Source organism: Scyliorhinus canicula, chromosome 4, assembly GCF_902713615.1.
Source record: "Scyliorhinus canicula chromosome 4, sScyCan1.1, whole genome shotgun sequence".
Taxonomy (NCBI): domain Eukaryota; kingdom Metazoa; phylum Chordata; class Chondrichthyes; order Carcharhiniformes; family Scyliorhinidae; genus Scyliorhinus; species Scyliorhinus canicula.
Genome location: NC_052149.1, coordinates 3,782,400 through 3,806,533, shown reverse-complemented (window position 1 = coordinate 3,806,533; position 24,134 = coordinate 3,782,400). Strand labels below are relative to the sequence as shown.

Genomic DNA, 24,134 nt, shown 5'->3' with positions numbered 1-24,134 from the left:
TGCAGCACTCCCTCAGTACTGACGCTCTGACAGTGCGGCACTCCCTCAGTACTGACCCTCTGACAGTGCAGCACTCCCTCAGTACTGACCCTCTGACAGTGCAGCACTCCCTCAGTACTGACGCTCTGACAGTGCGGCACTCCCTCAGTACTGACCCTCTGACAGTGCGGCACTCCCTCAGTACTGACCCTCTGACAGTGCGGCACTCCCTCAGTACTGACCCTCTGACAGTGCAGCAGTCCCTCAGTACTGACCCTCTGACAGTGCCGCAGTCCCTCAGTACTGACCCTCTGACAGTGCTGCACTCCCTCAGTACTGACCCTCTGACAGTGCCGCAGTCCCTCAGTACTGACCCTCTGACAGTGCGGCACTCCCTCAGTACTGACCCTCTGACAGTGCAGCACTCCCTCAGTACTGACCCTCTGACAGTGCTGCACTCCCTCAGTACTGACCCTCTGACAGTGCAGCACTCCCTCAATACTGACCCTCTGACAGTGCAGCACTCCCTCAGTACTGACCCTCTGACAGTGCGGCACTCCCTCAGTACTGACCCTCTGACAGTGCGGCACTCCCTCAGTACTGACCCTCTGACAGTGCGGCACTCCCTCAGTACTGACCCTCTGACAGTGCGGCGCTCCCTCAGTACTGACCCTCTGACAGTGCAGCACTCCCTCAGTACTGACCCTCTGACAGTGCGGCACTCCCTCAGTACTGACGCTCTGACAGTGCGGCACTCCCTCAGTACTGACCCTCTGACAGTGCAGCACTCCCTCAGTACTGACCCTCTGACAGTGCAGCACTCCCTCAGTACTGACCCTCTGACAGTGCGGCACTCCCTCAGTACTGACCCTCTGACAGTGCGGCACTCCCTCAGTACTGACCCTCTGACAGTGCGGCACTCCCTCAGTACTGACCCTCTGACAGTGCAGCACTCCCTCAGTACTGACCCTCTGACAGTGCGGCACTCCCTCAGTACTGATCCTCTGACAGTGCGGCACTCCCTCAGTACTGACATTCTGAGTGCAGCACTCCCTCAGTACTGACCCTCTGACAGTGCGGCACTCCCTCAGTACTGACCCTCTGACAGTACAGCACTCCCTCAGTACTGACCCTCTGACAGTGCAGCAATCCCTCAGTACTGACCCTCTGACAGTGCAGCAGTCCCTCAGTACTGACGCTCTGACAGTGCAGCACTCCCTCAATACTGACCCTCTGACAGTGCGGCACTCCCTCAGTACTGACCCTCTGACAGTGCAGCACTCCCTCAGTACTGACGCTCTGACAGTGCGGCACTCCCTCAGTACTGACCCTCTGACAGTGCAGCACTCCCTCAGTACTGACCCTCTGACAGTGCAGCACTCCCTCAGTACTGACGCTCTGACAGTGCGGCACTCCCTCAGTACTGACCCTCTGACAGTGCGGCACTCCCTCAGTACTGACCCGCTGACAGTGCGGCACTCCCTCAGTACTGACCCTCTGACAGTGCAGCAGTCCCTCAGTACTGACCCTCTGACAGTTACGCAGTCCCTCAGTACTGACCCTCTGACAGTGCTGCACTCCCTCAGTACTGACCCTCTGACAGTGCGGCACTCCCTCAGTACTGACCCTCTGACAGTGCAGCACTCCCTCAGTACTGACCCTCTGACAGTGCTGCACTCCCTCAGTACTGACCCTCTGACAGTGCAGCACTCCCTCAATACTGACCCTCTGACAGTGCAGCACTCCCTCAGTACTGACCCTCTGACAGTGCGGCACTCCCTCAGTACTGACCCTCTGACAGTGCGGCACTCCCTCAGTACTGACCCTCTGACAGTGGGGCGCTCCCTCAGTACTGACCCTCTGACAGTGCGGCACTCCCTCAGTACTGACCCTCTGACAGTGCGGCACTCCCTCAGTACTGACCCTCTGACAGTGCGGCACTCCCTCAGTACTGACCCTCTGACAGTGGGGCGCTCCCTCAGTACTGACCCTCTGACAGTGCGGCACTCCCTCAGTACTGACCCTCTGACAGTGCAGCACTCACTCAGCACTGACCCTCTGACAGTGCGGCAATCCCTCAGTACTGACCCTCTGACAGTGCGGCACTCCCTCAGTACTGACCCTCTGACAGTGCGGCGCTCCCTCAGTACTGACCCTCTGACAGTGCAGCACTCCCTCAGTACTGACCCTCTGACAGTGCGGCACTCCCTCAGTACTGACCCTCTGACAGTGCAGCACTCCCTCAGTACTGACCCTCTGACAATGCGGTACTCCCTCAGTACTGACCCTCTGACAGTGCAGCGCTCCCTCAGTACTGACCCTCTGACAGTGCGGCACCCCCTCAGTACTGACCCTCTGACAGTGCAGCACTCCCTCAGTACTGACCCTCTGACAGTGTAGCACTCCCTCAGTACTGACCCTCTGACAGTGCAGCACTCCCTCAGCACTGACCCTCTGACAGTGCAGCACTCCCTCAGTACTGACCCTCTGACAGTGCAGCACTCCCTCAGTACTGACCCTCTGACAGTGTAGCACTCCCTCAGTACTGACCCTCGGACAGTGCGGCACTCCCTCAGTACTGACCCTCTGACAGTGCAACACTCCCTCAGTACTGACCCTCTGACAGCAGTTGGGAAATCCCCCAGTAGTCGAGGCTATCTCGCTACTGGTACTGGACCCTCTGTCAAGGACCATGGAAGCGATTCTCCAATATGTAGCCCAAGTATTTGCGCCGTCGTGAACGCCGTTGCGTTTCACGATGGCGCGAACCGGGCCCGGGCATGGTCCAGCACGGCGCTGGAGCGGTTCACGCTGCTCCAGTCTCCTTTCCTGCCGGCAAATGTGCACCACGCCAAACCGCGCATGCGCAGTTGGGTCGCTCCAACCTGCACATGCGCGGGGGACTTCTTTAGCGCGCTGGCCCCGACTCAACATGGCGTCGGTGTTCAGGGGCCAGCCGCGCAACATAGTCGGCCGGGGGGTGGGGGGGGGGGGGGTGGGGGGAAAGAGGCCGGCCCGCCGATCGGTGAGGGAGCCCCCTCCCACCCCCACAGGCCTTTCGTGCAGAGTTGAATCGGCGGCCCCGGCGATTCCAGTGGCCCACGGCCGGCGCAAATGGCGCCGATTCTCCGCACCTCGGGGAACTGCGCGCCGGCGACGTGGCGCGGTTGCGGTGATTCTCCGGCCCGGCGCGGGGCTCCGAGAATCGCCCCCCCCCCCCGGTGTGTTTGCTCAGGCGCGACAGCAAACCCACGTTAATAGATGTCCTGTACCAGGCGTCTGTCTCCAGGAAACCAGCACATCCCCAACACAGACAAGCCCTGTGGCAGTTGGCGAGAGGTAGCAGGGATCGGCCCGTGAGATCCGGAAGTCCCGGGAATCGGATGAGCACGGAGGCGGTGGAGCTGACTCGGGCGTCTCGCTCTTGGAATGGGAACAGGGTAGCGTTTCGGCAGCTTCCTAGTCACTGAGCCGCCCTCTTCAGCATCCACTCCGCTAACCCCCCATGGGAAAGGGCTGGAAAATGTACCCTGAAAATAGTATGTCCATCTCCAACCTGTTCGGGTGTAAAACGCCGGCATGGGAACGCCGCCCCACAATTGGAGAATCCAGCCCTTTGTTTGAGCAAGGGTGAGAAATTATTAACTCTGGAAAACTGCTCAATGACCAGAGCTCACTGATTTTGAATAATGGAGGAGGAGGGAACGGGGAATGTGTCTGCACACAGAGTTCTGGGGATGACACGAGTGGCCGAATGGGCTCCTGTGCTGTAAAATGTTACAAGTGAAAATTAATATAGGTATGTTCTGCCCTCTGGTGTTGAGTTGGTAAATGGCAGCTTCATTCCCGACGAGAGCAGCTTTGAAATTAGCACAGGTATTATCATTCATGTGACCCGCGGAGCTTTACATTTTCCCAATGACTCGGTCGAACTTTGATTTTCAAAAGGATTAGAGGCGGCCCAGTAGCACAGTGGTTAGCACAGTTGCTTCACAGCTCCAGGGTCCCAGGTTCGATTCCCGGCTTGGGTCACTGTCTGTGCGGAGTCTGCACGTTCTCCCCGTGTCTGTGTGGGTTTCCTCCGGGTGCTCCGGTTTCCTCCCTCAGTCCAAAGATGTGCAGGTTAGGTGGACTGGCCGTGATAAATTGCCCTTAGTGTCCAAAACGGTTAGATGGGTTTGCTGGGTTATGGGGATAGGCTGGAGGTGTGGAATGGTGACCAAGCCCCAACCATCTCCAGCTGCTTCATCAATGGCCTTCCTTCCAACATAAGGTCAGAAGTGGGGATGTTTGCAGATGACAGCACAATGTTCAGCTCCATTCGCGACTCCTCAGATACTAAAGCAGTCCATGTCCAAATGCAGCAAGACCTGGACAATATCCAGGCTCGGGGCTGACAAGGGGCAAGTTACATTCACGTCACACATGTGCCAGGCAATGACCATCTCCTACAAGAGAGGATCTAACCATCGCCCCATGACATTCAATGGCTGAATCCCCCATAATTCTGACAATCAACATCCTGTTAATAAACAAAAAATTGTTTATTGGGGTATATGAAATGAAAATCGCTTATTGTCACGAGTAGGCTTCAATGAAGTTACTGTGAAAAGCCCCTAGTCGCCACATTCCGGCGCCTGTCCGGGGAGGCTGGTACGGGAATCGAACCATGCTGCTGGCCTGCTTTAAAAGCCAGCGATTTAGCCCAGTGAGCTAAACCAGCCCCCATTTTGCAATTTTTGTCATAATAACAATAACAGCGACATAAACATGGTACAATAAACATTTCCAGCCCATCACAATCTTCACACACCCCAACCATATCACAACAATTCGGCCCTCTCCCCCCACCTCCCCCTCCCCCCTTTGGAATTCTGCTGCTGCTGACATTTTAATTTTCCCCGAGAAAGTCGACGAACGGCTGTCTCCTCCGGGTGAACCTGACCATTGACCCTCTTAAGGCAAACCTTATCTTCTCGAGACTGAGAAACCCAGCCATGTCACTAACCCAGGTCTCTACACTCGGGGGCTTCGAGTCCCTCCACATTAATAAGATCCGTCTCCGGGCTACCAGGGAGGCAAAGGCCAAGGCGTCAGCCTCTTTCTCCCCCCCGAACTCCCGGATCTTCCGACACTCCAAAGATCGCGACCTCCGGACTCGGCACTACCCGTGTTTTTAGCACCGTGGACATTGCTAAACCCGGCCAAAACCCTCCAAGCTTCGGGCATGTCCAAAACATGTGGACATGATTTGCTGGGCTTCCCGCCCACCTCGCACACCTGTCCTCTATCCCGAAAAACCTGCTCATCCGGGCCACCATCGTGTGTGCCCTATGGACTACCTTAAACTGGATCAGGCTAAGCCTGGCACATGATGAGGATGTATTAACCTTCCTTAGGGCATCCGCCCACCGACCCGCCTCTATCTCTCCTCCTAGCTCGTCCTCCCACTTGCCCTTGAGCTCCGCCACCGGAGTTTCCTCCATCTCCGAAAGCTCCTGGTAAATATCCGATACCTTCCCCTCTCCCACCCAGGTACTGGAAACTACTCCATCCTGTATCCCCCATGGCGGCAGCAGCGGAAAGGCCGGAACCGGCCTTCTCAGGAAGTCTCACACCTGCAAATACCTAAACCCATTCCCTGCTGGCAATTCAAGTTTATCCTCCAAGGCTTTCAAACTGGGAAATATCTATAAATAGATCCCCCATCCTTCTAATTCCTGCCCTTTGCTATCTCCGGCCACCATCTAGCCTACCCGGAACAAACCGATGCTCCCTCCACTCTCTTATATCTCCACCACTGCCCCCAGATACTCAGAGCCGCCACCACCACCGGAACTGTGGAGTATCGGGACGGCGAGAGCAGCAGAGGTGCTGTTACCAATGCTCCCAAACTGGTGCCTTTACATGACGCCGCCTCCATCCGCTCCCACACCGACCCCTCACTCTCTGCCCACTTCCTAATCATGGCTATATTAGCCGCCCAGTAGTAATTGCAGAAGTTTGGCAGCACCAAACCCCCCCCCCCCCCCGACTGTGCTCCAGAAACACTTTCTTCACTCGCGGGGTTTTACCCCTCCACACAAAGCCCAAAATAACCTTATTCACCCGCTTGAAAAAGGCCTTTGGGATGAAGATGGGGAGGCACTGAAAGGCAAACAGAAATCTGGGGAGGACCGTCATTTTCACGGTCTGTACCCTCCCCGCCAGTGATAGCGGGAGCATGTCCCATCTCTTAAAGTCTTCTTTCGTTTGGTCTACCAGCCGGGATTTCATAGAATTTAGAATTTACAGTGCAGAAGGAGGCCATTCGGCCCATCGAGTGCACTGGCTCTTGGAAAGAGCACCCTACCCAAGGTCAACACCTCCACCCCATCCCCATAACCCAGTAACCCCACCCAACACTAAGGGCAATTTTGGACACTAAGGGCAATTTATCATGGCCAATCCACTTAACCTGCACATCTTTGGACTGTGGGAGGAAACCGGAGCACCCGGAGGAAACCCACGCAGACACGGGGAGGACGTGCAGACTCCGCACAGACAGTGACCCAGCCGGGAATCGAACCTGGGACCCTGGAGCTGTGAAGCGATTGTGCTATCCACAATGCTACCGTGCTGCCCCCCAGGATAGGTTTAACTTGTGCAGTGCCTCCCATTCCCGGGCCACCTGGATTCCCAGATACCAAAAGTTCTTCCCTACCATTCTAAGTGGCAGCTCTCCCAGTCTCTTCTCCAGTCCTCATGCCTGGATCGCGAACATCTCGCTTTCCCCATGTTCAATTTATACCCCGAAACATTGCCAAATTCCCCCAGGATTCGCATCACTTCCCCCAACCCCTCCAACGGATCTGAAATATACAAGAGCAGACCATTGCGTAAAGCGAGACACAGTGAAAAAAAAACTCCTTCACCCGTGGCCGTGCAAACCTCCATGGGTCTACTCCCCCCCCCCCTATCTGTTCCATAAATCTCTTCAATTCCTTTGCCGCAGCCGGCCTCCTCCCTGACCTGGATTTTGACCGGTCCAATTCCGGATCAATGACTGTGTTGAAGACCCCTCCCATGATCAGGTTATGTGACTCCAAGTCTGGGATCTTACCTAACACCCGCCTCATAAATTCCACGTCGTCCCAATTCGGAGCATATACGTTCACGAGTACCAGCCGCACCCCCTCCAGCTTCCCACTCACCATTATGTACCTGCCCCCCCCCGTGTCTGACACGATTCTCCCTGCCTCGAATGCCACCCGGTTATGAATCAAAATCGCTACCACCCGGTCTTTGGGTCCAGCCCTGAGTGGAATACTTGGCTAACCCACTGATACACTATCAATGACCACAGAAACGAGGTTGTAGTCCGAACTGAAGGCTTTACTAGGCTAGATGTTTCCCCCAGCAGCTAAGGTACAGAAAGGAACCAGCCTTAACCAATAGATGACAAGTATTACATACCAATGGACCAATAAGCAGCGCGCCTTATCCACCAATGGTGTTTCGGCATTGTTAGGTACCATAATACCTCTAGTCATACTACCACATCCACCCCTTCCTCAATCTCATCTGTAACATTGCCACATCCGCCTTCAGCCCCCTCAAATGCGCGAACAGGCAAGCCCTCTTGACCGGCCCATTGAGCCCTCTAACGTTCCACGTAATCAGCCTGGTCGGAGGGCTTACCCCCCCCTCCCCACCGACTAGCCATCACCCTTTTTAGGCCAGCCTCCAGCTCGCGTCACCAACCTCCTCGAACCCACCCCCCCTCGGGCATCCTCCGTCCCCGACCTCCCATTTGTCCCCTAGTAACAGTTCCTCCCATGTCAGCAAAGCAGCTCCCCATCACCCCCCCCTCCCTCCCCCCGGTAACAGCACCAGAAACCCAACCCCCCCATATCAAGCTCCAGCTTAACACCTGCTCACCCCCCACTGTGCTTCCGTGAGTCAGCTGACCTATGCTGACTCGATAGCTCCCGCCCCTGGCACCAAGCAGACTGTCTCCCCATTGTTCTCTCCCCTCTACCCCCACGTGGACAAACATATTCAAAGTATCACTTTCCCCAGGAAACAAACAGCAGAAAAAACAGTGAAGAAACAACTACAGAAACAAAACCAGCCACAGAAACCACCGCCCCCCCCCCCCCCCACTCCACCCAGCTCCCAGTAAGACAAAGTTAACTTTAGCCATCGAAACAGCCCCTCATTGCACAAAACACTACTTATTCAAACCAGCACAAAACTGATTGTCAGCAAATCGCCATTGCAATACTCTCCCCAAGGATCCAGTGTCTTTCGTTCACATCCAGTCTTTTTTCCCTGATAAAAGTCAATGCATCGTCCGGTGTTTCGAAGTAAAATTCCCGGTCCTCATATGTGACTCACAGACGGGCTGGGTACAACATCCCGAACTTCACCCCCTTCTTAAAGAGGGACGATTTTGCCCGATTAAACCCAGCCAAACCCTTGGCCAAATCCGCGTCCAATTCTTGCTAAATGCGCAGCTCACAATTCTCACACCAGCTGCTCCGTTCTTTCTTGGCCCACCGCAGAACGTGTTCCTTGACCAGGAATCGGAGCATACGTACCACCATTGCCCTCAGCGGCTCGTTTGCTCGGGGCTTCTTCGCGAGGGCTCTGCGGACTCGATCAAGTTCCAGGCGCCGAGGGAATGCCTCAGCCCCCATCAACGTCTCCAGCCTGTTTGTCACATAGGCCCTCACATCCGATCCCTCTCTGCCTTCCGGGGGGCCGACAATTCTAAGATTCTGCCTCCTGGACTTGTTCTCCAAGTCCTCCAGCTTCTCCTGCATTCTTTTCTGATGGCCATTCATTACGGAGGGTTACCATTAATCAGAAACTGAACTGGACTAGACATGTGGCTGCCAGGGCAGGTCAAAGGCTAGGAATCCTATGGCAAATAACTCGGCTCCCTACTCCCCAAAACCTATCTACTATCTGCAAGGCACAAGTCAGGAGTGTGAGGGAACACTCTCCACTTACCTGGATGAGCGCAGCTCCAACAACACTCAAGAAGCTCAATACCATCCAGGACAAAGCAGCCCCGCTTGATTGCTCCACCTTCCACAATCATTCTAACCCTCCACCATCAACGAACATTGGCAGCCGTGTGTACCGTGCTCTGCAGGAACTCACCTAGGTTCCTTCGACAGCACCTTCCAAACCCACAACCACTATCATCTAGAAGGACAAGGGCAGCAGATACCTGGGACCCCCACCACCTGGCGTTGTTCCTCCTCCTCCAGCATGTCCCCCCTCTGCTGTGTGATGTTATGAAGGATGCAGCAGGCTACCATGATCACGAGACCATCCTGAGACTATATTGGAAAGCCCAGGTATCGGAAGCGTATCTTGACTGGTGCGCTGCTCAGTGATGGTCCTGGTTGCTGCATGGGCATCGTTATAACGGGTCTCCCTGTCAGCCTCCGGACAGGTGTCATTAACGATGATCTCAGTGGGTAATCCTTGTCGCTCAAGAGTCACCCTTGTAGGTGCTGGGAACCTCGGAGTGCGGCTGGGTTTATGTGCCAAGCACGCTGCTTGGGCATTGGGAACCCCTTCCTATTGATGAAGGGCATCCTCAGACATCAATCACCCCCCCTGGACCTGGGGCATGCCAGCTATCGTGGCAAATCCAGCTGCCCAGCCACCCTGGGGGCATGGTCCAGACTGACGGTGATGTAGTCTGCTGGCCAGGGTCATCGGGCATCCATCACATGGGTGGGAATTTCTGCAATATCCACACCGTCCCTGGCCCAACTGTGGAGAGAGCCAGGTGCAGAGAGGCCTTTGACAAGGTCCCACATAGAAAGAAGGTAAATGTACATGGGATACGGAGTGATTTGATAAGGTGGATTCAAAATTGGCTTAGCTGTGGGAGACAGTGGGTGATGACAGACGGCTGCTTTAGTGACTGGAGGCCAGTGACCAGTGGGGTACCACAGGGATCCGCGCTGGGCCCCCTATTGTTAGTCATTTATATAAACAACATAGACAATCAAGGGCGGGGTAGGATCAGTACGTTTGCGGATGACACAAAGATTGGCCAGTGTGGTTAACAGTGAGATTGAGTGCCTTGGATTACAGGAAGATAGAGACGGGATGGTCAAATGGGCGGATAAGTAGCAGATAGAATTTAACTCTGAAAAGTGTGAGGTGCTACACTTTGGAAGGAGTAATTTAACAAGGAAGTATTCGAAGAATGGTCTGACACTGGGAAGTTCCGAGGAACAAATGGGCCTTGGCGTGTTTGTCCATAGATCTCTGAAGGCAGCAGGGCAGCTTAATAGGGGCTGGTTTAGCTCACTGGGCTAAATCGCTGGCATTTAAAGCAGACCAAGGCAGGCCAGCAGCACGGTTCGATTCCCGTACCAGCCTCCCCGAACAGGTGCTGGAATGTGGCGACTAGGGGCTTTTCACAGTAACTTCATTGAAGCCTACTCGTGGCAATAAGCGATTTTCATTTTTCATTTCATAGGCTGGTGAAAAAGACTCATGGGACACTTGCCTTTATCAATCGAGGTTTAGATTACAAAAACAGGGAGGACATGTTGGAGTTGTATAGAACTTTGGTGAGCTCACAGCTGGAGCACTGTGTACAGTTCTAGTCGCCACATTATAGGAAGGATGTGATTGGACTGGAGGGGGTGCAGAGGAGATTCACCAGGATGTTGCCTGGGATGGAACATTTCAGTTATGAAGAGAGGTTGGATAGGCTTGGGTTGTTTTCACTGGAGCAGAGACTGAGGGGTGACCTGATCGAGGTGGACAGGACTATGAGGGGCATGGACAGGGTGGATAGGGAGCAGCTATTCCCCTTCGTTGAAGGGTCAGTTATGAGGGGATGCAAGTTCAAAGTGAGGGGCAGGAGGTTTAGGGGGTATTTGAGGAGAAACCTTTTTACCCAGAGGGTGGTGACGGTCTGGAATGTGCTGTCTGGGAGGGTGGTAGCGATGGGTTGCCTCACATCCTTTAAATAGTACCTGGATGAACACTTGGCACGTCATAACATTCAAGGCTATGGGCCAAGTGCTGGCAAGTGGTATTAGGTGGGTAGGTCAGGGCCTTTCATGCGTTGGTGCAGACTCGATGGTCTGAAGGGTCCACTCTGAATCATAGAATCATAGAATTTTTATTCTATGTGAAAACAAGGATGTGAATTTTCAAATTGAGGTATTGCCAGATGGATCCTCTGTTGGTCACTGAGCACATTGGGTTGGATAGGTGAGCAGGACCTGCTGGCAGTTAGAATAAAGGATTACATTTCCAAGCTTTGCAGTGGTTTGTGGCTCTGTGAGTTTTTCCTGTCTCTCATTTGAAGCCTCTGTTTTTTTCTCTCCTGTTTCAGGAATCTGGCATTGTTACTGGGAGTACAGCAGCTTGAAAGGCAAGCCCGGTAGCGACATTCCAATCTACGATATTGGCTTCCAAATGGACTTCAGGGTATATCTGCAGCTCAGGCAGACGTGGCTGGCCTTTAGTAAGTCTTAACAAATTTCGGGCGGAGTTTATGTTCCATGTTTAACATCATTGTGAGGTAGTGAAATAGTCCCATTTAAGGCAGCGATGAGGAGGAACATTTTTCATGTGAGGGCGGCGAGTCTTTGGAACTGTCTTGTCCAGCGGGAAGAGGGGGTGACGTCAGAGAATATTTTTAAGGCCGAATTAGGTGGATTCTTAATTGATAAGAGAATCAAAGGGCTAAGGGGGTAGACAGGAGAAATGTGGAGTTGAGGCCATGATCTGGTCAGCCTTTATCTTACTGAATGATAAAGCAGATCGGAGGGGGCCGCATAGTCTAATCCTGCTCCTAATCAACGTGTCCGTATGTAGTTCCCACTCAGAAGATACTTAAATTGGTTTTCGGCTAAATAGCAAAATGTGTGTTAAGCTACAGGGTGTTGAGAGGTGACTTATGATACATTGGGAGATCAGGTAAGGGTGCGTTGGAGGGCTGGGTTAGGTCAGGTTGGAAGGTTAAATTGCAATATATTTGGAGATTAAGGTTTATTGGGAACACTAAGTTATTAAGTGTTGGGAAGTTACATCAAGATCTTGGCCAGGTTGAGTTATGATGTATTGTCAGGGTTGAGTTACAATTTATTGGGAGGTTATGTTAAGATATATTTGGAGAGTTGAGTTACATTTGGTTAGGATTGACTTATGATGTCTGGAGTTCTCCAGTTTTCCGGATTCCCTTTTCCCTCTGACAGCGCACCCCTGCCTACGGTTTCCGAGCGTGAGGTGGATACAATGGGAAATCCCATTGACAAGCAGCGGGAATCCCGCTGCCAGCAAACATCGCGCCGCCGGAAAACACTCGGCCGTGGGAGCGGAGAATCCCGCCCAATGTATTGGGAGTGTGGAGTTATTAACTATTGTTAGGGTTGAGTTATAATGTATTCGAAGGTTAAGATATGTTGGGAGTATTGAGCTACATTACATTGCGAGGGTTCAGTTACCATATCATGGGAGGTTAACTGAAGATAAATTGGAAGGTTTGAGTTACGATGTCTTGTGCAAGGGTTACGTTTCGATGTATTAGTAATGCTGAGTTAGGTATCGTGAGGGTTACTTTCCGACGTATTGTGAGGGTTACTTTATGATGGAATGGGCAATTATGTGAGGATGTATTGGAAAGTCAATACAAAACAAAACTGTGACTTATTGTTGCCCATTTTTCACTGTGAATGAAGACCAATTTCACCCTTGCCCCACTTCATCTGCTGCATAAACTGCTGGATGTCAGAACCTGCTCCACAATCCCTCCCCCCCAAAGTAAGTGGCCGTCAAGCCGAGTCACTCTACCCAATAGGGCACGTCCCATTGGCTCTGATACAACTCCAGCCGGGTTTCCTGTTCTGTTTTCCAAAGTCCTCGTGAAATCACAGGAGCTTCGATAAACCTCCGACGGAATGTTTTATGCCTGGGAGAGAAGGAAGACTAACAACCAAATTGTCCAACCGTTCAATATGAGCTGCCAGGAATTGGCAATGTTCTTTCTATAGTCAGATTCTTGTGCACTTTAACAAGAGATACAGATTGTGTGACCATTCTATTAAAACCCACGTTTTTATAAGTTCTTTGTATTTTCTTAAAACACGGCCTCTGTTATTTTCCAGTGATCTTTCTCTGCATTATTGAAGTGATCATCATACTGATGCTGATTTTCCTACGAAAAAGAATCTGTATTGCAATTGCACTGCTCAGGGAAGGCAGCAAGTAAGTGGTTGCCGGTATTGTTTAAGGATCTGAATGTATTGACTCACTCGATAAAGGTTTTCATGACCTCAACACACTTCCAACTTAACAACCATCAAATGTGTCCTAACGTATCTCCATCAACCTCCAAATATACCTTAAGTTAACCTTGCAAAGTACTGTAATCAAAGCCTTAGCAATATCTCCAAACTTAAGTCAGGAATAAAATATAACTTTGTACTCTAATTTAATCTTCCGTACACCACCTCCACTTGCCACTAATACACTCCATCATCCATACACTAACACTCCAGGTCTCCCTGATTTAATACTCTGATGTAGTTTACCCCAACATCCCAAAATTCACCCCAATGTTATACCCTAATGTAGCTATCCATTAAATTCTAGCATATACCCTCTGTTGTATCCTAACTTGTGCATGTTGTTGTGTGAGTCGCATTATTTGTGACAATGGTTTTTGTTAGATTTTGAGATGAGGAGATCTTTTCAAATCCAGTAAATTCTTGTGTTTAGTACGTCACAATTATTGCACCATCTCAAACCTGAATCTCTGATAAGTAGACTATATCTGGATATGATTTTTAAAGTGCAGTACAAGTTACCCATCACGATCAGACAGTAACTAATACATCCAATCAGGAACGATTTATTTAATCAGAGAGAGGGGAGAATGTGGAACTCGCTCCCACAGGCAGTGGGGAGAATGTGGAACTCGCTCCCACAGGGAGTGGGGAGAATGTGGGACTCACTCCCACAGGGAGTGGGGAGAATGTGGAACTCGCTCCCACAGGGAGTGGGGAGAATGTGGAACTCGCTCCCACAGGGATTGGGGAGAATGTGGAACTCTCTCCCACAGGGAATGGGGAGAATGTGGGACTCGCTCCCACAGGGAGTGGGGAGAATGTGGAACTCGCTCCAACAGGGAGTGGGGAGAATGTGGAACTCGCTCCCATAGGGAGTGGGGGAGAATGTGGGACTTGCTCCCACAGGGAGTTGGGAGAAAGTGGAACTCTCTCCCACAGGGAGTGGGGGAGAATGTGGGACTCGTTCCCACAGGGAGTGGGGAGAATGTGGGACTCACTCCAAAGGGAAGTGGTCGAGGTGAAGAGTGTTGATACATTAAAGGGGAGGCTGGATAAACAGATGAGGTGGAAAGGAGTAGAAGGAGATGCTGATAGGGTGAGTAGAAGGAGATGCTGATAGGGTGAGTAGAAGGAGATGCTGATAGGGTGAGTAGAAGGAGATGCTGATAGGGTGAGAGGAAGAGGTTGGTGGCTCCTGTGGAGTATAAACACCAGAATATATTGGATGGGCCGAATGTCCTGTTCCTGTTCTGTAAATGTGATGTTATTTTAATGTTGTTGATTTAGCTACAGAGTCATTCATGATTTAATTCAAATGTAATGCTATCAAAGAATGTGGTTGTTTATACATTGTAACTCTTTTCTGTCATCAGGGCCATAGGATATATCATGTCCACTCTATTCTACCCCATCATTACCTTCTTGCTGTTGGCCATCTGTATTTCCTATTGGGTTATTACAGCTATGTATCCTTTCAGATAATGCTGCTGTGTAACAATTCTTCTCACTTCACGTAATGTTGAACACTGAAGGTTTGACATCATGGTCTGTACTGGAAAGGTTCAGTTCCAATGACCATTTCAGGACGATCTACTTGCCCAGAGAAATTGGAGAAACTCACTGTGCCTGAGGAAACATGTTTATTAAAACTGCTAAAATGTACAAGATGTATTGGGGGGGCGGGGGGGGGGGGGGGGGGGGGGGGGGGGGGGGGGGGGGTCTCGTGGAGTATCAACAATTTGAATAATGTGGTGAGACTGGAGAAGCTGGGATTGATCCCCTTGGAGCAGAGAAGGTTCAGAGGAGATTGAATCGAGGTGTTCAAAATCAGCAAGAGTTTTGATGGAGTAAATGAGGAGAAAGTGTTTCCAGTGACAGGAGGGAGGGTAACCAGAGGGACACAGATTGAAGAGAATGGATAAAAGAAGCAGAGGGGGAGATGGGGAGAATGTTTTTTACACAGTGAGTTGTTGTGACCTGGAAGGTGAGCACAGTAAGAAGTCTTACAACACCAGGTTAAAGTCCAACAGGTTTGTTACAAACACTATCTCTCGGAGTGCAGCTCCTTCCTCAGGTGAGGAAGGAGCAGCGCTCCAATAGCTCGTGTTTGAAACAAACCTGTTGGACTGCAACCTGGTGTTGTAAGACTTCTTACTGAAAGGGCGGTGGAAGCAGATTCAATAATAACTTTCCAAAGGGAACTGGATAAACAGTTGAAAAGGAAACATTTGCAAGGCTATGAGGACTGATTTGGATGGCTCTTTCCAAGAGCTGGCACAGGAATAATGGGCCGAATGGCCTTCTCGTGTACTGTCATATTCAATGCTTATTGTAGCTCCGTCAGAGTTTTATCATGCTTTAAAACCAAAGAATCTGACAGATTATTGACACATTAAGGAATGAAAAATATTGATGTATTCTTTAACGTGAAATATGCAGATTTCTGTCAACGTCTGGTGAGGCAATCTACAAAGTGGTGACCAATCGAGGCCATTGTATATATGCAAATAGAACCTGCAATCCTGAGGTATGTTTCCAGCTGGTGTACATGTTGGGAATGGGATGGAGGCATTCAGATATACAACTTGATGCAATTTGTGTGTCTAGCTCAAAGGGTATTTAGCGTCAAGCGTTACGGTGAGGGACTGGAGTCACACATCAGCCCAGATTGAGCCACTTTCCTTCTTTACAGGACGTTGAGACAATTTGACAACTTTATGGTCACAATGTACTCAGAGCCCTGCTTTTTAATTCCAGATTTCTTTATAATTCAGAAGCTCTTACCCGATTCCCTTTGGAAAGTTATTATTGAATCTGCTCCCACCGCCTTCACAGGCAGCACCTTCCAGATCGCAACAACTCGCTGTGTAAATAACTTTCTCTTTGCCCCCCCCCCCCCCACCCCCGTTAGAGATTTTGGCGATTGTTTTCAATCTGTGTCCTCTGTCCAGCCTCCTGCCACTTGAAACAATTTCGCCCCAAATACCATCTCAACAAACTTCACCATACTGAAAATCTCCATGAAATCCCACCTTGACCTTCTCTCTGAACACCCAAGAATTTGAATAGGAGCTGGCGTTGGTTGCCAGGCCCTTCAAACCAGCCCCGGCATTCAATACAACCCTGGCTGATCGTTTCCGGCCTCAACTCCTTCTCTGTACCCTTTCCCCAGAGCCCTCTATTCCTCCCAGGGACTGGTTTAGCACAGGGCTAAATAGCTGTATTTTAAAGCAGACCAAGGCAGGCCAGCAGCGAGGGCTCAATTACCAGCTGTACCAGCCTCCCTGAACAGGCGCCAGAATGTGGCGACTAGTAACTTCGTTGAAGCCTACTTGTGACAATAAGCGATTTTCATTTCATTTCATCTCAATCTATCAAATATTTATCCATCTCCACTTTAAATACTTCTAATGATCGAGCCGCCACCCTTCTCCGTGTCAGGGAATTCCAGATATTCACTACCCCCTGCGAGGAAGCACCCCAGTTTTAAATGAGTATCTTGTAGTCTCTCTGGGGTAACCTGTACCTATGTTGCTGATGTTGTACATTGGTCACTTCCTCTAGTCTATTGTCTCCCATCGCACTGTGGTCACAGCAAGGGGAATGAAGCTAATGGCTAGCTACCATAAACTAAACACGGTGGGTGTTGGACTGGATGCAGAGGGGGGGAGGGGAATATAAAATGGACGTTCCAGCACCCCAAAATTCAGCACCCCAGAAATGATCTTGACACAGCTGCCTCCATTCTGCTGTGTAGGACACATGGAGATAGATTACCTACAGAGCAGAAGGGGCTGCTCGGCCCATTGAGTCATCACTAACCCCCCGAAAGAGCACCCTACCTAGGCCCAATCCCCCACCCTGTCCCCGTAACCCCACCCAAACTTTGGACACGAAGGGGCAATTTATCACGGCCAGTCCACCTAACCTGCACATCTTTGGACTTGTGGGAGGAAACCGGAGCACCCGGAGGAAACCCACGCTGACACGGGGAGGATGTGCAGGCTCCGCACAGACAGTGACCCAAGCCGGTATCGAACCTGGGACCCTGGAGCTGTGAGGCAGTAGTGCTAACCACTGTGCCACCATGATGCCCCAATGCTGGTAACAATACGAAGCAAGTGCGTTGTCCCGAAATAAAGTCATGACAAGCACCAAACACAGCTGATCATTGAGGCATCACTACCCAGAGAACATGAGTTCATACTCTTGCCAGGAAATTTGAGAATTTTAATTCAGTTTCAAAGGTATCTAGAAATATAAAATAAAACTGTCAGTCAAAATGACCATAAAGCTGTCAGATTACCATAAAATCCAAATTGATTCATTGCAGGGGCTGGTTTAGCACAGGGCTAAATCGCTGGCTTTGAAAGCAGACCAAGGCAGGCCAGCAGCACGGTTCAATTCCCGCACCAGCCTCCCCGAACAGGCGCCAGAATGTGGCGACTAGGGGCTTTTCACAGTCACGTCATTTGAAGCCTACTTGTGACAATAAGCGATTTTCATTCATTTCATTTCATAATATCCTTTAGGGAAGGAACCTTACCCAGTCTGGCACACATACCTCACTTCAATCCCACACTAATGTGATTTATCATTCACCGCCCTCTCACGCGGCTCAGTGAGACACTCCATTTTATCATTAGAGCAAATCATCCAGGAGGCGGAAATCTGAACTAAATACAGAAAATGTTGCACATTTGCACCAGGTCTGACCGAACCTGTGGAGAGAGGGGCAGAGTTAAGGTTTCGAGTCCAAAGGACTCTCCCCACAGAGCTATCAGACCTGGCGAATGTTTGGAGTTGGATCAAATCCATTCAACACCAGTGATTCAAGAAGGCAGCCCCGGACCACCTTCTCAGTGCAACTCAGGAAGGGGTGATAGGCGTTAGCCCAGCCAGCAATCCCCCACCCTGAATGGATGTGCGTCCATCGATATAAAACAGTCACAAAATAATTAATCCAGCCGGGAATTCAAGAGAAACCTCTTTACCCAGAGAGTGGGGAGAATGTGGGACTCGCTCCCACAGGGAGTGGGGAGAATGTGGGACTCGCTCCCACAGGGAGTGGGGAGAATGTGGGACTCGCACCCACAGGGAGTGGGGGGAATGTGGGGCTCGCTCCCACAGGGAGTGGGGAGAATGTGGAACTCGCTCCCACAGGGAGTGGGGAGAATGTGGAACTCGCTCCCACAGGGAGTGGGGAGAATGTGGGACTCGCTCCCACAGGGAGTGGGGAGAATGTGGGACTCACTTCCACAGGGAGTGGGGAGAATGTGGGACTCGCTCCCACAGGGAGTGGGGAGAATGTGGGAGTCGCTCCCACAGGGAGTGGGGAGAATGTGGAACCCGCTCCCACAGGGAGTGGGGAGAATGTAGAACTCGCTCCCACAGCGAGTGGGGAGAACAATATTTATGTATTTAAGAAGAGGCAAACATAGAAGGGAGCAAAGAATAGAAGGATACTGATTGGATGGGCTGAAGTAGAGTGGGAGCATAAATGTCAGCATAGGCCAGATGGGCCAAATGGCCTGTTTCTGTGCCATGCACGCTATTTAATTCTATGAAAGCCGAGGTTTTTACTCAGTCAGAGATTATGTGACTCCAACCCCTCAGAAACGTAGTCGACACTTAGCAGCCCTCTGAAATGCTTTAGGGAGACATTCCATCATATCATGGGCAGTGGTTTGAGGAAGCTGGCTGCCCGGGGTGATCAGGAATGCCCAAAAAATACCGACCTTGCCAGGAATGCTGATATTCCTGAATGAACAATAAAATGGATTAATTTAATCTACGTGCAAAATACTGCGGATGCTGGAAATCTGACTAAAACAGAAAATGTGGGGAAAGCTCAGCAGGTCTGGCAGGGTCTGTGGGGAGTCCGTCTGACCCCGATTCAGAGCGATTAGCAAAGTCCAAGGCGGCGGTTTCAAGCCTGGTAACATGTGACCTTTCTTTCCCCCGCAGGTATTTAACACCAGCAACGTCACCAAGTTGTGCCCAGGTTCTCAATGTGCCTTCGCTTTCTACGGCGGCGAGAGTGTTTATCACAAGTACATCTTCATCCTACAGATATGCAACCTCTTTGTCTTTTTGTGGCTGGTGAACTTTGCCATTGCCCTGGGGCAGTGCACACTGGCTGGTGCCTTTGCTTCCTATTACTGGGCATTCAGGAAGCCAGCAGACATCCCCAGCTTCCCTCTGCTGGCTGCATTTGGCCGTTCCCTAAGGTAAAAATGTCAAACCCCCTCACCGCTTCCACCCAGATTAAGAATGTTATAATACAGGAACATAGAAGCCAGGCAGTGCACAGCAAGCTTCCATCTGCCCTCCCTGGGTGGTCAACGCATATCCCAACGCCAATAATTCACAGAGGGGCAGGAACTTTATCCCCCAGTGTCCTGGTCAATATTCATCCCTCAGCCAACATCACAGTGGGCTGGATTCTTCCGCCGCCCACAGGATTGCCATGGGCAGGACTCAGACCGTGGAAAGGTCCATCCACTGCGGTGGTCAGGGGGGGAGGGAGAATGTCCGGTCGGCAGGCGGCCGTGGCCGGAGAATCCCGTCCATAAACTGATTATCCTGTAGTGATCACATGGCTGTTTGTGGGATCTTCCTGTGCACAGAATTGGCTGCTGCCTTTCCTACATTACAACGGTTTAAATTTCAGAACGACTTCATCGGCCGCGGTGCACTGTGGGATGTGTTGGGGGTTTGCTAAGGATGCTATTGTAATGCGAGATATTTTCTGTCTTGTTGGTCAATCTGCTCTTCTGTTTTGGTGACATCACTGACATCACCTTCCCCCTCTGTCCCCCATGGCCCTCAGTTCCCTGAGCGGCTAAAACACCTATCAGCCTCAGTCGTGAATGTATTCAATCTAGGAGCCTCCGCAGTTCGCTATGTTCACGAATTCCAAACATTCACAGACCCCCCAGGTGAAGAAATTCTCATAATCTCTGTCCTTAATGGCCGCCCTCTTACCCGGAGATGAGTCCTGTTAGTTCTAAATTCACCACCAGGGAACACACCCTCTCGGCATCATCCACCTTATCAAACTCCCAAAGCCCAGCTCCATCCCTCCACAGCAATATATTGAAGATATTTAACTGCAAGAAAGTTATTTTTCTTATTTTCTCTCAGTCACCTACACTGATAAATCTAACACGTTCTGACAAGGTTGATGGGGCACTGGAGTGAATAGGGCAGGTTTAAAATTCTCAGCTTGCCATGGTCTCGCCCCCCCTTCCCTATCTCTGGAATCTCCCAACGGCCCCTCATCCCTCTGAGACCTCTGTGTTCCCATAGTCCTGGCTTCTGGAACATTCCCAATTTTAATCACTCCACCAGTGGCAGCCATCCCTTCAGTTTCCTGGGCCCTAAGCTCCTGAATTGCCTCCTTACACCTCTCCCCCTCTCCTCTCTTCCTCTTCGATGGCCTTCAAAATCACCCTCTCTGACCAAGCTTTTAGTCACCCGTCTGACTGTAGTTTGGTGTCAGCTTTCTGTCCATTTACCACACTGCATGCTGCATCAAATGTGCCACATAAATGTACGTTCACTATAATAATGCAAAATAAACTACCCCTTTGAATATTTTGGACAGAAAAGTAGGTTAGAATGTGTGCCGCAGAGATTGTGCCCTTTGATGTTCCTCATGGAGGCAGGGACTCTCCGATTTCTGACCCATTTTCCATGAGAAGCTCAATCAGATTTGTTGCCGTTGTGAGTTTTCCTTCACAAGACAAGAAAATCCCAGTGGTAGCGGCAGGTCGCTGTGAATTCACCGAAAGAATCAGATGGTTAAAGGATGAGCAGATGGCAGAGTTAGTTTTAGCCCCTCTGTCAAGATGCAGGTCTCAACAAATATGGTCCATTGTGTCAAAATGGAGGAAGAGAGGGCCTCTCCTCGGCACGATTGTTCCATTATCCTGGGGCTTAACCTTTCATCCAAGCTCCTGACCCTTCACCTCAGCATCCTCACCTCATAAAACCACAGAGAATAGGAGCAGGTGGAGGCCATTCAGCCCTTCGAGCCTGCTCCACCATTCATTATGATCATTCATGGCTGATCATTCAACTCAATATGCTAATCCCGCTTCCCCCTCCCCCCACCCCATATCCTTTGATTCCCTTCACCCAAAGTGCTGTATCTAACTGCTTCTTGAAACCCTACAATGTTTTGGCCTCAACTGCTTCCTGTGGTAACGAATTCCACAGGCCAACCACTCTTTTTGGTGAAGAAATTTCTCCTCATATCTGTCCTAAATGGTCTGCCCCGTATCCTCAGACTGTGACCCCTGGTTCTGGACACCCCCCCACCATCGGGAACATCCTTCCTCCATCAACCCTGTCCAGTCCTGTTAGAATTTTATAGGTTTCTATGAGATCCCCCCTCATTTTAGATATCCATTAAAGATTAAGGAACCAGGATGAAGGGTCAAGGCTAAGGATGAGGAACAATGGTGAGGATTCAGGAACAAGGCTCCGGATAGAGCTGACATCCCAGGCCGGGAAGAGTAAGAAGAATGAAGGAGACCAGGGAGCGGTGGTGAGGTGACACCAACCTTGGGTTTTAAAGGCCTGGGAAGAGGACAAGGGGTGAGAAAGTCCTGAGAAGGGCCAAAGAAAGGGAGGACATGAGGACTCTGTTTTAGCAGCGTTTGGTGTATAACAATTATTCTGAACCTGTTTCGTTGTCTCAGGTACCACACGGGCTCACTGGCATTTGGCTCCTTAATCCTCGCCATCATCCAACTCATCCGAATTATTTTGGAATACTTGGATAGTAAACTGAAAGGTGAATCATTGATAAACTCTCCTTTGATCCTGGTTATGGAATGGACACTGGCAATCCGATGTGGATTCCGGAGAAATATATTCAAGCATGTATCCCATTAGCACTGGGAGTAGTTGAGGCAGATGGCAGCTGAGGTTAGGTAAACACATGAGAGAGAGAGAGAGAGGAAGAGGAGGATATGGTGATGGGGTGAGATAAAGAGGGGGTGGATGAGGAAACATGGATCGTTTCCTGTGCTGGAACTCCCAGGTGTCATTCTTTTTTGTCAAATCAATTTAGAGTACCCAATTAAATTTTTCCAATTAAGGGGAAATTTAGCGTGGCCAATCCACCTACCCTGCACAGCTTTGGGTCATGGGGGGCGAAACCCACGCAAACATGGGGGGGGAATGTGCCAACTCCACATGAAATGAAAATCGCTTATTGTCACGAGTAGGCTTCAATGAAGTTACTGTGAAAAGTCCCTAGTCGCCACATTCCGGCGCCTGTCCGGGGAGGCTGGTACGGGAATCGAACCGTGCTGCTGGCCTGCTTGGTCTGCTTTAAAAGCCAGCGATTTAGCGTGGTGAGCTAAACCAGGATAGTGACATGGATAGTGACCCGGGGCCGGGATCCAACATGGGGCCTCGACGGTGTGAGGCAGCAATGCTAACCACTGTGCCACCGTGCTGCCTCCCATGTGTAATTCTGTACAACCCGAATACACGGCCAATAAGGGTCATTGATTTTGTTATGTCGGCCAATCTCCCACAGAACCAGGATGAGTGTAATCTGCAAATGAAGAGGGGGTTAAAGAGGATGAATTTCCATAGGTTAAAGGTCCAGGGTCAACAAATCGAGCTCAGTCCCATTTCACACCTACACATTGGATCCTGATTATTATTTTGCCATTATAGATTCCAAAGTTTTCATTTGTAACAGAAACATGTCACACCTTGGTTACCTTCCCACCAGTGATGCATCATCTTCATTGGTACAGAGTGGGGGGGTGGGTTGAATTGCTTTGCAATTGGTTTAAATAAACAGCTTTCATAGTTAATGTGAAAAGCAAATTGTGAGGGATGTGAGCAGACTCTGAATGTTTTTCATGGAGTAAATGAGGAGAAAGTGTTTCCAGTGACAGGAGGGAGGGTAACCAGAGGGACACAGATTGAAGAGAATGGGTAAAAGAAGCAGAGGGGGAGATGAGGAGAATTTTTTTTACCCAGCGAGTTGTTGTGATCTGGAAGGAGCTGCCTGAAAGATTCAATAATAACTTTCCAAAGGGAATTGAATAAATAATTGAAGGGGAAAATTTGTAGGGCTGCAGGGAAAGAGCCGGGGGAGTGAGATTAATTGGATCGCTCGTTCGAAGAGCCAGGACAGACGGTGGGCTGAATGGTTGCCCACTGTGCTGCAAGATTCTCTTTCGCGTGTGCCGAAAGATTGATTCAGGTCTTGTTACTTTATCTGCAGGTGCACAGAACAAGTTCGCCAAATTCCTGTTCTGCTGTCTGAAATGTTGCTTTTGGTGTCTAGAAAAATTCATCAAGTTTCTTAACAGAAATGCATATATCATGGTGAGTCACTCAGCCTGTCCCTGCGTGATAATTCTCCGCCTTGGCCCGATCAGCAATCAGCGTTGCCTGTGCCGCGTGTTCACACTCTGAGGTTGTGGAGAGACTTTGTATAAACGCAAAATCTAAAATCCTTCCTTTCTTTCAGATCGCAATATACGGTAAAAACTTCTGCACAGCTGCAAAGGATGCCTTCTTTTTACTGATGAGGAATGTAGTGAGGTGAGACTCAGAATGACTGCAGGAAGCAATTATTTTCTCCTAACTGGGCGCTGCGCTGACATTTGAGTCACAAAGGTTACGAGGTTATAACCAACTGAACCAATTAAACACACCGAGACTGAGGGTGGAGGTCAGGGAAACTGTGACAGGGTAACGAGAGGGTAAACGTTTCCACTTGTTGGCAAGACCAGAACAAGGGTCCATAAATATCAGACGGCCACGGATAAAATCCAATCGGAAAACCACTTTACCAAA

General features: G+C 50.4%; 1 protein-coding gene across 1 annotated transcript in view; it reads left to right on the top strand.

Moving 5' to 3' along the window:
• The window catches only part of slc44a5b (solute carrier family 44 member 5b), a 436,275-nt gene that overhangs the window by 370,582 nt on the left and 41,559 nt on the right, over positions 1–24,134 (top strand). The window contains exons 12-19 of the mRNA XM_038793600.1: positions 11,342–11,473; positions 13,116–13,215; positions 14,672–14,764; positions 15,738–15,825; positions 19,266–19,528; positions 22,007–22,101; positions 23,557–23,660; positions 23,806–23,879. Of these exons, the coding sequence (XP_038649528.1) occupies positions 11,342–11,473; positions 13,116–13,215; positions 14,672–14,764; positions 15,738–15,825; positions 19,266–19,528; positions 22,007–22,101; positions 23,557–23,660; positions 23,806–23,879 (949 nt within the window). The remainder of the gene's footprint in view (positions 1–11,341; positions 11,474–13,115; positions 13,216–14,671; positions 14,765–15,737; positions 15,826–19,265; positions 19,529–22,006; positions 22,102–23,556; positions 23,661–23,805; positions 23,880–24,134) is intronic.